We start from the raw sequence: 16,835 nt of genomic DNA, 5'->3' as shown, positions 1-16,835 counted from the left end.
CACTGCCTGAAAGGGTGGTAGAGGCAGGAACCCTAACCACATTTTAAAAAGTACTTGGATGTGCACTTGGGATGCTGTAACCTGCAGGGCTATGGACCAAGAGCTGGGGAGTGGGATTAGGCTGGATAGCTCTTTGTTGGCCGGCGCGGACACGATGGGCCAAAATGGCCTCCTTGCTGTAACTTTCTCTGATTCTATGACCTGAAACTCGCTGCTGACGGAAGTGGTGGAAGCAGTGGCACAGTGTTTTTAAGGGGAGATTGGATAGGCACTCGAGGGAAATAAACTTGCAGGGCTACGGGGGTAGAGCGGGGGAACGGGACTGACTAGATTGCTCTACAGAGAGCCGGCACGGACTCAGTGAACCGAATGACCTCCTTCTGTGCCGTTATGACTCTAAGAAGACCAACTTGCATTTATATAGCACCTTTAACAACTGCAGGATATCTCACAGCCAGTGAAGTAGTTTTGAAGGGTATTGACTGTTGTAAAATAAGGATACACGGCAGCCAATTTGCACACCGCAACATCCTATAAACAGCAATGAGATAAATGGAAAGACTTGCATTTATATCGTGCCTTTCACGACCTCAAGACCTCTTAAAGCGCTTTACAACCAATGAAGTATTTTTGAAGTGTCATCAGAATTGTAATGTAGGAAATGCGACAGCTAATTTGTGCACAAACAAGCTCCCACAACAGATAATGACCAGATAATATGTATTTTTAGTGATGTCGGTTGAGTGATAAATGTTGGCTCAGAGACCAGGGAGAAATCTCCTGCTCTTTGAATAGTGGCATGGGATCTTTTACATCCACCTGAGAGAATAGATGGCACCTCGATTTAATGTCCCATCCAAAAGACTGCACATCTAACTGTGCAGCACTCCCTCAGGATTGCACTGAAGTGTCAGCCTAGACTATGTCCTCAAGTAGATTGAGTGGGACTTGAACCCATGACCTTCTGACTCAGAACCAAGAGTGCCATCACTGAACCTTGGCTCACATTCTTCATCTCAGTAATTTGTCAATTTCATCACATTTCTAGCTATTTTGTTCAAGGTCTCTTCCTTCTTTGCCTGTCCTGAAGGCAGTAACTCATCTTGGGGTACATTTCCGTGGATACTGGCAGTCCCCGGGTGTCTTGCTAAATAAGCTTAGAGCGTGATTGTCGTGCAGGGTCGGCATCACAGCTGAGCCTGATTATCTCGTGATTTAAAGTTTACACATGAACACCTCCCTACAGGGATAGCAATTATAAATGGGAACCCTAGCTGATTTTTGCTCCAGCCTCTCTCGCCCCATAAAAATATAAGAATAAGGAGCAGGAGTTGGCCATATGGCCCATCAAGCCTGCTCCACTATTCAATAAGATCATGGCTGACCTTCGACCTCAACTCCACTTTCCCGCCCAATCCCCATATCCCGAGAGTCCAAAAATGTATCTATATCAGCCTTGAATATACTCAACGACTCTGCATCCACAGCCCTCTGGGGTAGAAAATTCCACAGATTCACAATCCTTTGAGTGAAGAAATTACTCCTCATCTCAGTCTTAAAAGGCCGGCCCCTTATCCTGAGAACAAGCCCCCTAGTTCTAGACTCTCCAGCTGTGGTGTATGTGCCTTTAAGAGCAATTATGGTGTATGTGCCTTTAAGAGCCCCAGGTGTGCGTAATGCCGGTAATTGCCACTTGGGCTATATAAGCCTGTGTATTGTGTATATCCTTTAGAAACCCCCCCCAGACTTGCTTAGTAAATACCTATGAACCAACTCCTGTCTTCAGTGTCTTTATCTACACACGGACACTACAGTGGCGACGAAGTGGAAACGGACTTACCTGCAATTCGGCAGCACCTCAAGGACATCGATTCCTCCAGCGTCCAGAAGACTCAAAGAAGTAAGAGAAACTGTGGTTTCACCAGCTGGCCAAGCTGGTGACAGGTACTGCGCTAATCCTTCCTGGGCGTCAGGCTGGAGCTCCAGCGGCGGGCTCTACAGCTGAGACAGGCAGCGAAATCGGAGGCAAGCAATAACGGACTGGGAGGGTGCACTCGAGAGACGGCCGGCGCGGCAAGCAGGTCAGCGTTTAGACCTCCGTCGGGAATGAGTCTCCAACAGTGAATAAACGGAAACCACAGTAAAACAGCGTTGTTATCGGTAGCAGCGGCGGGAAAGCGCAGGAAGCGCCATATCGTTGCTACAGAGAGAAAAAAAAAGCGCGGGAAGCGCCATATCTTTTCTGAAATGCCTAAATCTGGTAATATTGAGGCTTTTGATGGCGAAATAGAAGATTGGACCACATACGTGGAAAGAGTAGAGGTTTATTGCACTGCAAATGGAATAACAGATGAAAAAAAAGCTTCAGTACTTCTGAACATAATGGGCGCGAAGACATACGGGCTGTTATGAAATTTTATCACTCCAGCCAAACCAAAGGACAAGACTTTTAAAGAAATTGTTGATACCCTGCAGGAGCATTTAAACCCAACACCGCTGCTGATAGCGGAACGATTCAAGTTCTTCAAGAGAAATCAACACAAGAATGAAAGTAACGCTGATTACCTAACCGAATTAAGAAAGCTATCAAAGTACTGCCAATTCGGAGCAGGACTATCGGATTATCTTCGAGACAAATTTGTTTGCGGTCTCTTAAGTGAAGGAACACAAAAAAGACTGCTTTCTGAAAAAGATTTAACATTGGACAAAGCTTTCAGTATGGCTGTATCATACGAAGCAGCAGCAAAAGGAGCTGCAGAGATACAACAAGAGACACAGGACTTCGGCACCCATAAAATGACACAGGAGTTCGGAAGATGTTATCGCTGCGGCAGATCCACCCATAACCAGAGGGACTGCTGGTTCAAGGGCAAAGCATGCAGGCAATGTGGTAAGATTGGACACATTGCACGGGTATGCCAATCTGGACAAAATAAATCCACTGACAGAAAACAAAAAATCAATAAAGAAAAGTACAGGAAGGTACAAATGATGACGGACAATAGCTCCGATGACCAGAATAGCGATAGCGACTCCGGAAACAAGAGACTAAGCTGTCTCAAATTACATAATGTACTTGCCAAAGAGGATTACCAAACCATTTGGGTTACCCTCACAATAGCAGGGTCCCCAGTTAAAATGGAGCTAGATACAGGATCAGCTCTAACCGTAATAAATCGACGCGATTACAAGAGGCTATTTTCGCATATACCTCTAAAAGACACATCCATTATCTTAAAAACATATACGGGGCAGAAAGTCTACCCCAAAGGAAAAATAAGGGTGCCTGTGGTATACAACGGCAAAGAAATACAAAAGTTGTATTTATACATTCTACAAGATGGTGGTCCACCGTTGTTGGGACGTGAATGGATAAGGAAGATACGTTTAGACTGGCACTCCATTCAGGCACTGACGGTGACCAGTAAGGAAAAAAACAATGATGACATCATACCTGAACGATTAAAAGACATCTTGGCCAACGCCAAAGAAGTGTTTCAAGAGAAACTAGGAACCTTGAAAGGCATCACCGCCTCAATAAAAGTGGAAGATACAGCAATTCCAAATTTTTTTTAAGGCAAGACCGGTGCCATACGCAATACGTCCGGCAGTCGAGGCAGAGCTGAAGAATTTGGAAAAGGCAGGCGTATTATCCAAAATAGATTGGAGCGAATGGGCAACACCCATCGTTCCAGTCATGAAAAAAACATTGAAAAATAACTGAGGAACAGAAAAAAATTCGCATCTGTGGAGACTTCAAGGTGACTGTAAACCCGGTCCTTCACACGGTACAGTATCCTCTTCCGAGGATAGAAGATATTTTCGCCTCACTATCCAGAGGGAAACGTTTCGCAAAAATTGACTTGGCACAAGCATATCTACAAATGGAGGTTGAGGAGACCTCTAAAAAGTATCTCACAATAAACACACACAAAGGCCTGTACCAGTACAATCGACTGGTTTTTGGAATAGCATCAGCTCCAGCTATCTGGCAAAGAGCTATGGAGCAAGTCCTGCAAGGGATTCCAGGGACTCAATGCTACCTAGACGACATCCTTATAACAGGAGAAAACGACAACGAGCACCCTGCCAATTTGGAGCAGGTGCTCACTAGGCTGAAAGAACGGGGCCTACGAGCAAATCGCCCCAAGTGTGAATTTTTCCAAAATCAGATATCATATTGTGGCCACATAATTAATAAGGAAGGGTTGCACAAGTCACCTGAAAAAATTGAAGCAGTTATAAAAGCCCCAGCACCTGAAAATGTTTCACAATTAAGGTCATTCCTGGGATTAATAAATTACTATCATAAATTTTTACCGAACTTATCAACTATTCTACACCCTCTTAATGATCTTCTACAGACAGGAGTGATTTGGAAATGGAACGAAGACTGTAAACGTGCCTTCCATAAATGTAAAGACTTAATCACATCCGAGAAAATTTTGGCTCATTACAACCCATCACTACCAATCAGACTGGCGTGCGATGCATCCCCTTACGGCATAGGAGCGGTATTGTCCCATAGATTCCCTGATGGCTCGGAACGGCCGATAGCTTTTGCGTCACGCTCATTGAACTCAGCTGAGCGTAACTATGCCCAGATAGACAGGGAAGCACTCAGCCTGGTATGGGGAGTGAAGAAATTCAACCATTACCTACACGGACAAAAATTTACCTTGCTGACTGACCATCAACCCCTCATCTCCATATTCAACCCTAAAAAAGGTGTCCCCATTATGATGGCACAAAGACTACAGAGGTGGTCCCTTTTTCTAGGGGCACACCAATACAACATTGAATACAAAGGGTCAAAACAGCATGGGAATGCTGACTGTTTATCACGCCTACCGTTGCCAACGATAGAAGAGGCACCTACAGTAGACCCAGTAGAGATATTCCACTCTACCATAGTGGAATGTCTACCGGTGACAAATTCTGCCATTGAAAGGGAGACAAGAAATGACCCTACTCTCTCACGGGTCTACGATTTAACAGTGAAGGGATGGCCAGCACATGGCGAACCACTGTTGCCAGCATTCTCGCAAAGAAGAGAACAGCTGTCAGTGTGCCGAGGAACCTTGATGTGTGGATCCAGAGTGGTGATTCCACCCAAACTCCAGGATAAAGTACTAAAGGAGCTTCACGAGGGGCATCTGGGTGGAGTGAAAATGAAGAACCTAGCTAGGGCGTTTGTATGGTGGCCAGGTATCGATGGAGACATCGAAGACATGACCAAGAGCTGCCTAGGATGCCAGAAGGTCCAAAATGCTCCGCCACAGGCCCCTCTACATCCATGGGAGTGGCCCTCATCTCCCTGGCAAAGGGTGCACATCGACTTTGCTGGTCCATTTATGGACTCAATGTTCTTAATCGCAGTTGATGCACACTCCAAGTGGCCGGGGGTGATAAAGATGTCCTCCACCACCACGGAAAAAACCATCACAGTATTAAGGACCATATTTGCCAGGAATGGGCTGCCGGAGCAGATATGTTCTGATAATGGACCGCAATTTGTGTCCGAAGAATTCAGAAAGTTCTTAAAGAACAATGGGGTAAAGCACTACACGTCCGCCCCATACCATCCCGCCACCAATGGATTGGCTGAAAGGTTTGTCTAGACCTTCAAGAAGGCCATCAAGGCCATGGGTAATGAAGACATAAAACTTCAGCACAAGGTGGATAACTTCTTATTTGCATATAGGAATGCAACGCATACGGTTACTAACCAAACTCCCGCCATGATGTTCTACAACAGAAACCTAAGATGCCAGCTGGATTTGGTCAAGCCCAACATCCGAAGGGACGTGGAGAACCGTTAGTTTCAGGGCATGAATGAAAGGCCAACTAGGGCCTTCCAGATAGGCCAACCGGTTTTGGCCCGGGACTACCGTACCGAGAAATGGCAGCCTGGAACTATCTGCACACGATTAGGACCACTGATGTATACCGTGGACATCGGAGACAGCATAATAAGGCGCCATGCTGACCAAATCATCAAGTCATCCGAAAAGGGACAACCTACACCACCACTCTATACATCTAACGATGAAGTAGAGATACCCATATCTACCTCCGATCCGGTGATACTGGAGCCCGATGAACCCGACACTGGCCTTCAAGCCGAATCAGCCTTGCCAGAAGAACCTACTACACCCCCGAGGCGTTATCCGGACCGAGTCAGGAAGCCTCCTGAGAGACTAACTTATAATTAATTAATACAGCAATGTATATTATTTTGCATATAACATGTAATTAATAATTACTTAAAATATGATGTACTAGTTAGCTAGAAGGGGAGGAATTGTGGTGTATGTGCCTTTAAGAGCCCCAGGTGTGCGTAATGCCGGTAATTGCCACTTGGGCTATATAAGCCTGTGTATTGTGTATATCCTTTAGAAACCCCCCCCCCCAGACTTGCTTAGTAAATACCTATGAACCAACTCCTGTCTTCAGTGTCTTTATCTACACACGGACACTACACCAGCCAGGGGAAACAACCTCTCTGCATCTACCCTGTCAATCCTCTTCAGAATCTTGTATGTTTCAATGAGATCACCTCTCATTCTTCTCTACTCCAGAAAGTATAGGCCCAATCTCTCCTCATAGGACTACCCCCTTATCCCAGGGATCAATCTAGTGACCCTTAGTTGCACTGCCTCTAAGGCATGTATGTCCTTTTTCAGATAAGGAGATCAAAACTGTGCACAGTACTCCAGGTATGGTTTCAACAAAGCTCTGTACAATTGTAATAGACTTCCTTACTCTTGTACTCCAACGCCCTTGCAATAAAGGCCAACATGCCATTTGCCTTCCGAATTGCTTGCTGTACCTACATGCTAACTTTCTGTGTTTCCTGTACAAGGACACCTAAATCTCTCTGGACACCAACATTTAATAGTTTCTCACCATTTAAAAAATATTCTGTTTTTCTATTCTTCCTACCAAAGTGAATAACCTCATATTTCCCCACATTATGCACCATCTGCCACCTTATTGCTCACTCACCCATTCAAGACAGAAATAAGGAGAAATTTTTTCTCTGAGGGTCGTGAGTCTTTGGAACTCTTTTCCTTAGAGGGCGGTGGAAGCAGAGTCTTTGAATATTTTTAAGGCAGAGGTAGATAGATTGTTGATAAGCAAGGGGGTGAAAGGTTATCGGCGGTAGGTGGGAATGTGGAGTAATCAAATCAGCCATGATCTTATTGAATGGCGGAGCAGGCTCGAGGGGCTGAGTGGCCTACTCCTCCTAATTCGTATGTTCGTATACACTTAACCTGTCTATCCCTTTGCAGGCTCTTTGTGTCCTCCTCACAGCTTAGTTTACCACCTAGCTTTGTATCGTCAGCAAACTTGGATACATTGCACTTGGTCCCATCATCTAAGTCATTAATAGCGATTGTAAATAGCTGAGGCCCATGCACTGATCCTTGCGGAACCCCACTAGTTATAGCCTGCCAACCGGAAAATTATCAGTTTATCCCCACTCTGTTTGCTAACCAGTCCTCTATCCATGTTAATATATTACCCCCAACCCCCATGAGCCCTTATCTTGCGTAGCAACCTTTTATGCGGCACCTTATCGAATGCCTTTTGGAAATCCAAATATACTACATCCACTGGTTCCCTTTTATCTACCCTGCTAGTTACACCCTCAAAAAAATTGTAATTCATTTGTTAAACACGATTTCTCTTTCATAAAACCACATTGACTGTGGCTAATCATACTATGATTTTCTAAGTGCCCTGTTACCACTTCTTTAATAATGGATTGCAGCATTTTCCCGACGACTGAGGTCAGGCTAACTGGCCTGTAGTTCCCTGTTTTCTCTCTTTCTTGAATAGCGGGGTTACATTTGCTGGGACCGTTCTAGCATCTAGGGAATTTTGGAAGATCACAACCAATGCATTCACTATCTCTGCAGCCACCTCTTTTAGAACCCTAGGATGTAGGCCATCAGGTCCTGGGGATTTGTTAACTTTTAGTCCCATTAGTTTCTTAAGTACTTTTTTCTCTACAATATTAATTACTTTTAACGCAAAAGCAAAATACTGCGGATGTTGAAAATCTGAAATAAAAACAGAAAATGCTGGAAGTACTCCAGGTCAGGCAGCATCTGTGGAGAGAGAAACAGTTAACGTTTCAGGTCGGTGACCTTATGTCAGAACTGGAAAAAGTTAGAGATGTAACAGATTTTAAGCAAGTACAGGGAAAGGGTGGAGGGGAGGAAAGAAAAAAAAAAAAAAAAGGGTAAGTCTGTGATTGGATGGAAGGCAGGAGAGATTAAAAGACAAAAGGGATGATGGTGCAAAGCAAAAGGAGATGGTAATGGGACAAGTTAAGAAACAAAAGACGAGTCTAGCAGAGGTGTAAATGGGAATGGCAGAATCAACAGCTGCCATGTGAAAAAATAGGGGCAGAAGTTATGGTCTGAAATTGTTGAACTCTGTTAAGTCCAGAAGGCTGTAAAGTGCCTAATTGAAACATAAGGTGCTGTTCCTTGAGTTTACATTGAGCTTTGTTGGAACAGTGTACGAAGCTGAGGAAGGCGAGGTCAGAGTGGGGCGGAGAATTAAAGAGACAGGCGACCGGAAGTTCAGGGTCACGCTTACAGCTGAATGGAGGTGTTCCGCAAAGTGTTCACCCAATCTACGTTTGGTCTCCCCAATGTAGAGGAGACCGCATCGTGAGCAGCGAATACAGTATACTAAATTGCAAGAAGTACAAGTAAATCGCTGTTTCACCTGGAAGGAGTATTTGGGGCCCTGGACAGTGGCCCCAAACTTTATTACTTTAAGTTCCTCACTCTTATTAGCCCCTTAGTTCCCCACTATTTTTTGTATGCTTTTTGTGTCGTCTACTGTGAAGACAGATACAAAATATTTGTTTCAAGTCTCTGCTATTTCCTTATTCCCCATTATAATTTCACTTGTCTCAGCCTCTAAAGGACCAACGCTTCCTTTTGCTTCTCTCTTTTTACATACTTGTAGATGCGATTACAATCTGTTTTTATATTTCTTGCATTTTACTCTCATTCTATTTTCTCCCTTTTTATCAATTTTTTGGTCATCCTTTTTGCTGGTTTCTAAAGCTCTCCCAATCCTCAGGCTTACTCCTATTCTTCACAACATTATAAGCCTCTTCTGTTAATCTAATACTATCCTTAACTTCTTTAGTTAGCCACGGATGAAACACTTTCCATTTTTTTTCCTCAATGGAATGTATATTCGTTGAGAATTTTGGAATATTTCTTTAACTGTTTGACACTGCTTATCTACTGTAATACCTTTGGTCTGCTTTAGTACTCCTCTCATTACTTGGCTGAGATCAGCTAACTTTCCATAAGCAGGAATTTCGCCCAATTGAATATTGGAAGACCAAAGGCATTGTTTTGGCCTCCACTAAAACTCAGACCCTTTACATCCCCTTGGTTGCTCACTCAGACTGAACCAGACTCTGCAAGACTTCATCATCCTGCTCAACAGAGTTGAGCTTCAAATCTCAGAAACCATCCATTACCCAGACTGCGGAAGATCATCTCCATCGATCATCTCTATCCATCCATCCTATCCTCCTCACTAATCTCCTGACCTCCAACTTGTGCATTTCTCCACCAGCTGCTTTCTGATCTGCACTATGTTCTGCATATTCGTCACCCCCATTGTCCTTGACCTGCACTAGCCACCTATCTCCTGATGCAACAAATTTGAAGCCCTCGTCCTCATCCACAAGTTGTTTCTCAGTCTTGCTCCACTTTACCTCTGACATCCTGTCTAGTCTTGCATCTTCTTGTCCTCTGACTCTGGCCTGCTGTGCATCCTTCACTTCCTCTGCTCCACTACTCATAGTGGAGTCTTCAAGTGTCTCGGCCTTGCTCTCTATAAACTCTCTCCTCAAATCCCTATTTCTGTCCCACCATTAAAAACTTTCTTGAAAAGCACCTCTCCAGCCAAGTTTTTGGTCACCTCTTTCAACTCCCCACAACACATGTTCCATTCCTCCTCTTGAACTGCTTTGGGATGTTCTTCTATGTTAAAGGCCCTGTATAAATGCAAGTTGTTGTTTGGCACAGTACCATGCCAGCTGATGTTTTCACTCCCTCAGCCACATGGGAAAAGGTAAACTCACCGGGCTAGATTTTCGTGGAGCCGTCAGGCGGGGTTTCAGGCGTGTGGTGGGGGGGGATCCCGAATTTGGGGGTCCCGACACCATCCCGCCCAAAACCCCGCCCCACATAAGTTTCAGGGGCGGCGGGTACCCGCCCCGCACTGGGACCTGCCGAAATCAGGCGGGAAGGGATTAGTGCCTGTTAACTGCCTGTTAACAGGCAGTTTTTAGCCTAATCCCTATTTTGAGGGGTTTCGTGTGGGTTTCCCGACAGCTCCAAACCATGCCAGGTTAGAGCAGGCGGGCCGTCGGGTTGGAGGGGTCGCGATGTCGGTGCTCAGGTGAGTGATGGGTGCATGAGTGTAAAGGTAAGTGTGTAAAGAACTTTTACTTACCTGTACTTGCCTTCACAGCCTTTCTTCCTGTGGCCGTTGGGAGCGCATCACTCAGCCGGAACTGAAAGCTGAATGGCTGCGATCTGTCAAAAGTGACAGCCTTCAGCTTTGAGTGCCGGTGAGAGTTCTAACTGAGTCTGTGCAGAAGGACTCATGTTAGAACTCAGAGTGTCAGTGTTTCACAGCTTCAAACAGCTGTGAAACACTGATATTTCATCTGTCAAAAACTCTTGACAGATGAAATTGCAGTCTGTGACGTCACCTGTTGCCGGGTGGCCCTTAATTGGCCTGCTGAGCCCGCTGGGCGGGCTCAACAAGGTCAATCAAGGGAAAATCGTGTGGATTGGCCGGACGTCCAAGTAGGCGGGTCAAAAACCCGAAAGGGGAAGTCCCGCCGCCTTCCCGACAGGTTCGGGAAAATCTACCCCACCATCTCTCTATTGTGTGTGACCCTTTCCAATTTTGCACTAGTGCAGAATATAAGCCTCAGGTGTATAACCAGGAGCTCCTTGAACCATATATGCTGAAAGAATTTTTCTGACTTGCCAATGGAAATTTTATAATAAATATATGAAAAATGAATGGCAAACATCTGTAATCTTTGACATTTTCTGATTCACATTGATCTTCTAGCAAAAATTATTTTGGTGCAATTGCATTTCACTGACCAGTATTATTCAACTTTTTCTCATGCAGATATTGGAAGTATACTTGGTGGTAAAATTAAGGCACGCTTTGGAAAGGATGTTATCCCTGCGCTGGATGATTCCTCCAATATGGCCAGAGGTGCGTTGTGTACATTTAGTCTAAGCATTATATCTAAGCGTAATTCCTGTGAATGATTTACACAAAATTGTGTTGTCAATGTATGAAAAAATGTGTATGTTTGGAAAGCTGCAAAGAACATTCAGTATTCGGATGGTTAACGTGACATGGAATTGAAAACTAAGATGATGTATCGAAGAGTGGGATGGGAGCTAGTTATTAAGCTAACTAAAGTAGAGAAAGAAGGAAAAAACCCCAAAATAATTCTGAATTTGACAATTTTCACTTCCACTTGCAGCGCTTCTGCAGGGTGCACAACTCTCTGGGGAGGGGTGGGGGGGGGGCAACTCATTGGTACTTCAAAATTGAGCTGCAATATAAGGAAAACAATTTTGTTTAAAGAAAATTCAACTGTGGGTTTCTTGGATAGTTTTCTATTAAAAGGAACATGCATATTTATATTTAGTTGAATATACAGTGAGTTAATTGGTTTGTAAAATTAGCTTCCGAGTTCACAAGATTTAGGCATCTAAAGTTATAAATGTGAGTATATAAAATTAAAATATAAATTTATTGGAACATAAATAGGAGCAGGAGTAGGCCATTTGGCCCTTCGAGCCTGCTCCATCATTCAGTAAGATCATGGCTGATCTTCTACCTCATCTCCACTTTCCTGCACTATCCCCATATCCCTTGATTCCCTTAATATTCAAAAATCTATCGATCTGTCTTGAATATACTCAATGACTGAGCCTCCACAGCCCTCTGGAGTAGAGAATTCCAAAGATTCACTTCTGAGTGAAGAAATCTTCGTCCTAAATGGCCGACCCCTTATTCTGAGACTGTGACCCCTGGTTCTAGACTCTCCAGCCAGGGGAAACATCCTCCCTGCAACTACCCTGTCAAGCCCTGTAAGAATTTTGTATGTTTCAATTAGATCACCTCTCGTACTTCTAAACTCCAGAGAATATAGGCCTAGTCTACGCAATCTGTCCTCATAGGACAATCCCCCCATCCCAGGAACCAGTCTGGCAAACGTTTGTTGCACTCCCTCTATAGCAAGTATATTCTTCCTTAGGTATGGAGACCAAAACTGTACACAATACTCCAGGTCTCACCAGAGCCCTATATAACTGCAGTAAGACGTCTTTACTCTTGTACTCAAATCCTAATTGTTTATTGCACCTGCATGTTAACTTTCAGTGATTCGTGTACAAGGACACCCAGGTCCCTCTGAACACCAACATTTCCCAATCTCTCACCATTTAAAAAATACTCTGCCTTTCTATTTTTCCTACCAAAGTGGATAATTTCACATTTGCCATGTTCTTGCCCACTCACTTAGCCTGTCTATATCCCCTTGAAGCCTCCTTGCATCCTCCTCACAACTTACATTTCAACCCAATTTTGTATCATAGCAAACATGGCTATATTATATTTGGTCCCCTCATCCAAGTCATTGATGTAGATTGTGAATAGCTGAGGCCCAAGCACTGATCCTTGCGGTACCCCACAGCCTGCCAACCTGAAAATGACCTATTTATTCCTACTCTCTGTTTTCTGTCTGTTAACCAATCCTCAATCCATGCTAGTATATTATCCCCAATCCCATGAGCCCTAATTTTGTTTAATAACCTCTCGTGTGGCACCTTATCGAAGGCCTTCTGAAAATCCAAATACACTACATCCACTGGTTCCCCCTTATCTATTCTGCTAGTTACAGCCTCAAAAAAACTCCAACAGAATTATCAAACATGATTTCCCTTTCATAAATCCGTGTTGACTCTGCCCAATCCTATTACTATTTTCCAAGTGTCCTGTTACCACATCCTTAATAATAGATTCTAGCATTTTCCCTACTACTGATGTCAGGCTAACTGGTCTGTAGTTCTGAGTTTTCTCTCTCCCTCCTTTCTGAAAGAGTGGTGTTATATTTGTTACCTTCCAATCCATGGGAACCGTTCTAGAATCTATGGAATTTTGGAAAATGGCAACCAATGCATCCACTATCTCAATAGCCAACTCTTTCAAAACCATATGATGTAGGCCATCAAGTCCAGGGGATTTATCGGCTTTCAGTCCCATTAATTTCTCCAGTACTATTTTTTTACTACAGGAAACTTTGTGCTATCCGGCACCGACGGGACCGAGCTGTTGCCGTTCCCTCAAAACTGCCGGACACACCAGCGTTAATGTTGAAGCATACGGAGCTTTTCATCTCCGTATCTGACAACAAACACTGTTGCGTAGCAACAGCTTCTAAACAGTCGGCCCGTACCTTGGAAATGTCTCTCTGAAGCTGTTGCTAAGCTACAGAGACTTTGCAGAGCCTGACTGTTGGGGAAAAAAAAGCCACGAGAAGAAAAAAAAAGCCACGAGAAGAAAAAAAACCTAACAAAACGGCTCCTGATTTTTGCTGGTGGCTTGAGCTTGCCGGACATTTAGCCTCCGGATAACACAAAGTTTCCTGTATTACTAATTTCTTTCAGTTCCTCATCCTTGCTAGAGCCTTGGTTCTCCACTATTTCCAGAAAGTTTTTTGCGTCTTATTCCGTGAAGACAAAGGCCTAGAAATTCATTGTAGCCACTTTTGGGGCGGTAAAGTGGGGCGGCCGCTAAAGTTTGCGCCCGCCGCCAAATCGAGGCCACTTCTCCGATATTCATTAGCTTCGCCCTAAGAGTTCGCTCGAGCGCTAAAACTGGTGTTGGACGCCTCTGTTTGGGCGCTAAGCTGGAGGTGCTGATCGATAGCGCCGGGCGCAGCGCAGGTGCGGCCATCTCGTGATTGACAGCAGACACCCTGGCGCCGGCCAGCTCTTAAGGGGGAAGGGTCGACTGTGTCTGCTGCCACGCCCTGGATAGTGGAGCCCTGCAGCTAGGCCTGAACACTGCTGCTGGACCAAAATAGCGCCTGAAGCCATGGAGAAGGCCCGTGGACGTGCGCAGCGCTTCTCGGAGCGTGATCTGAGTGTGCTGCTTGATGCTGTGGAGAAGAGGCGCCATGTTTTGTACCCGCACAATGGCAAGAGGGCGCCGTTCCGCGTCTACAGGAGAGCCTGGAGGCATGTCGCCAGCAAGCTGTCAGCCAACAGCGAGGTCCCCAGGAGCGGTGTCCAATGCCGCAAAAAGTTTAATGACCTCACGCGGATTGTCAGGGTGAGTACCCTTTCCAGTGACCTCCTCATCCTTGCATGTGCACCTCACATTATGGGCAAAGGGACCTGAAAGCCCTAATGGCCAGCCCTCATCCAGCAGCGATGGGACAGGCATGAACATCAATTGCACAATCTGCACTTAACACACTGGCCAGGCTATTCCACCATGGGAGGCAGTGCACACAAGATCAGGGCGACACACTGGCCAGGCTATTCCACCATGGGAGGCAGTGCACACAAGATCAGGGCGACACACTGGCCAGGCTATTCCACCATGGGAGGCAGTGCACACAAGATCAGGGCGACACACTGTACTTAGAGGCCGTCCTTTCTCTTGCAGGCCAAGCTGGCAAATAATCGGAAGAGCCGGACTGCGACCGGGGGAGGCCGACCCCAGATCCAGCCGCTCACCGAGCTTCAACATCGCGTGGAGCGCATCATGGGTGCCCGGGTGATTGGCCCTCTTGCATGTGGAGATGCCGACCCTGTTCTGGCCACCAATGGTAAGGACATCCACGTTTGGACCTCTCTCGTCCCACTTGCGCATCAGATCTACATCCTTTGCCACTGTCCGACCAATGCGCTGAATGCCACCACTCATGCATCCCTTGCTGACGCCCTCTCCTCAGTCTAAAGCTACTCTTGTGCCTTCCTGCTTTCAGATGGTGAGGAGGAGGTCCCTGAACTTGCCAGTGACAGCCCCTCAGAAGAGGAGCAGGAGGAGGAGCAAGAGGAAGGCAGCCCATCAGGGGAACCCTCAGCCGCGGCCACCCAGGCCAATGTAGGGGACACGTCTTCCCTGGAGGGGAGCGTGGCGGAAGTTTCGAAGGGGAGGGGAGCTCATGGGACCTGCGGCCTGCAGAAACGCGGGAGGGGGGTGGAAGCTCGGCGGCCTTCTCCCCAGAGGGGGGTTGCGTCGGAGGGGAGTCCAATTGCTGGGCCCAGCGGCGAACAGCAACGCAGGAAGGGTCGGCCAGCTCGACGGCCTTCTCCCCAGAGGGAGAGTCCGGCCCCCAGTCCGGAGATGGTCTTCGCCGAGGAGATGGAACGCCTCGAGGACTTGTCCGCGGACTTGGCGCGCCGGCACACGGAGCTCATGGCGGCAGTGGCATGGTTGCCTGAGGCCATCGAGTCCCTCTCTCGGAGTGTGACCGAGTTCGGGCCCTCAGAGGCCATCAGTCGGGCGGAATTCGGGGCAGCTCAGGCAGCGACTGGCCAGGTGATCAGTGGTGCCGTCCAGTCACTGGCTGCTCTGATGCGGTCAGTGAACAGGTCAACACGGGCACTCACTGCTGCCACACTCGCTGTGTCAGCCAGGCATCGCCAGGGCACCCGGCGCGCTGCAGCAGCACAGCGGTCTGTCCCTCGGCAGATTGGTGCGCATGCTGCAGTGCTGGCCCGGGCGAGTGCCAGTGTCTCAGGCGACCAGCGAGCGCCTGCCATCCGCCAGCTTGCCCGCATTCCTCCAGCCGCCACTGCCACTCCCCCAGTGGAGCTGGCAGGAGCTACTGCAGCGACTGATGCTGGCCAGCCACAGCTGCAGCATTCAACAGCCGCCCGCTCGACGGCCAGACCTTGACTAGGCCGACCCCCAAGGGCATCTGCCGTCACGACATGTGCCCCTCAGGCGCCTGCCCCCAGCCTTGCAGCAGCCAATGGCCTTACTTTGAGGAGCAGCAGCAGGGCGGGCAGGGGCCACACAAAGATGGCCAAGGCATCGCCCTAGCGGGCCAAATAGTCGAATGTGTGGCCAGTTGTGTTTGTTTTTTGAGGCCGAGATTTGGATGTTTGTTTTTTGAAGGCCGATGATGTGATGTTTGTTTTTTACGAAGGCCGAGAATGACGGCCATTTTAGTTGCACTATTTTGTTAATCCTCTCCAGGTTGTGGGAGCGAGTAATTTGTTTGTGTTTTTTGGGGGTTTCGTCTGTTTTTGGTTTTCATGTGGGAAGGGAGCTGAGTTTGAACAATAAAGCATTTTATTTATTAACATTGTCCATGTTTGATCTTTGAAGTGTTTGTTGCCATAACCGGCTGACGGCTTGCGGAGCGGCTGCAATCATGTTCTTTCATTGGCACATGCCATTCCCTGACGGGGCCTAGAAGTGACGTTCAATAAGCCGCCGACGGGCGGCCCTTGGACCTTGTGCCTCCCTCCTGGGCTGGTACTCCTCATCCTCCTCCTCCTCCTGCTCCTCCTCCTGAGGTGGTGGTCCAATGTGAGGTGGCAGTGCCCGAGTCCTGCGGATAGCCAGGTTGTGCAGCATGCAGCAAACGACGACGAATTGGGAGACTCGATCCTGCGAATACTGGAGGGCTCCCCCGGAGCGATCGAGACAGCGGAACCGTTGCTTGAGGACACCGATTGTTTGTTCTATGATGTTCCTAGTCGCTTGATGGCTCTCGTTGTATG

At 46.8% G+C, this 16,835-nt stretch overlaps 1 protein-coding gene across 18 annotated transcripts in view; it reads left to right on the top strand.

Annotated features, from left to right (window-relative positions):
* The window catches only part of LOC147123101 (prominin-1-A-like), a 240,309-nt gene that overhangs the window by 129,333 nt on the left and 94,141 nt on the right, over window positions 1-16,835 (top strand). For 17 of the 18 annotated variants that reach the window (XM_085966404.1, XM_085966387.1, XM_085966420.1 and 14 more), the window contains one exon: window positions 11,200-11,289. The exons of the other annotated variant lie outside the window; for it this stretch is intronic. In XM_085966404.1, coding sequence (XP_085822530.1) covers window positions 11,200-11,289 — 90 coding nt within the window. The remainder of the gene's footprint in view (window positions 1-11,199; window positions 11,290-16,835) is intronic. 18 annotated transcript variants of the gene reach the window in all.

Source organism: Somniosus microcephalus, chromosome 2, assembly GCF_052327205.1.
Source record: "Somniosus microcephalus isolate GS21.2 chromosome 2, FLI_Smic_1.0, whole genome shotgun sequence".
In the NCBI taxonomy this organism is placed as follows: Eukaryota; Metazoa; Chordata; class Chondrichthyes; order Squaliformes; family Somniosidae; genus Somniosus; species Somniosus microcephalus.
Note: the sequence above shows the minus strand (reverse complement) of the source record. Positions and strands in the feature narration are given on the sequence as shown.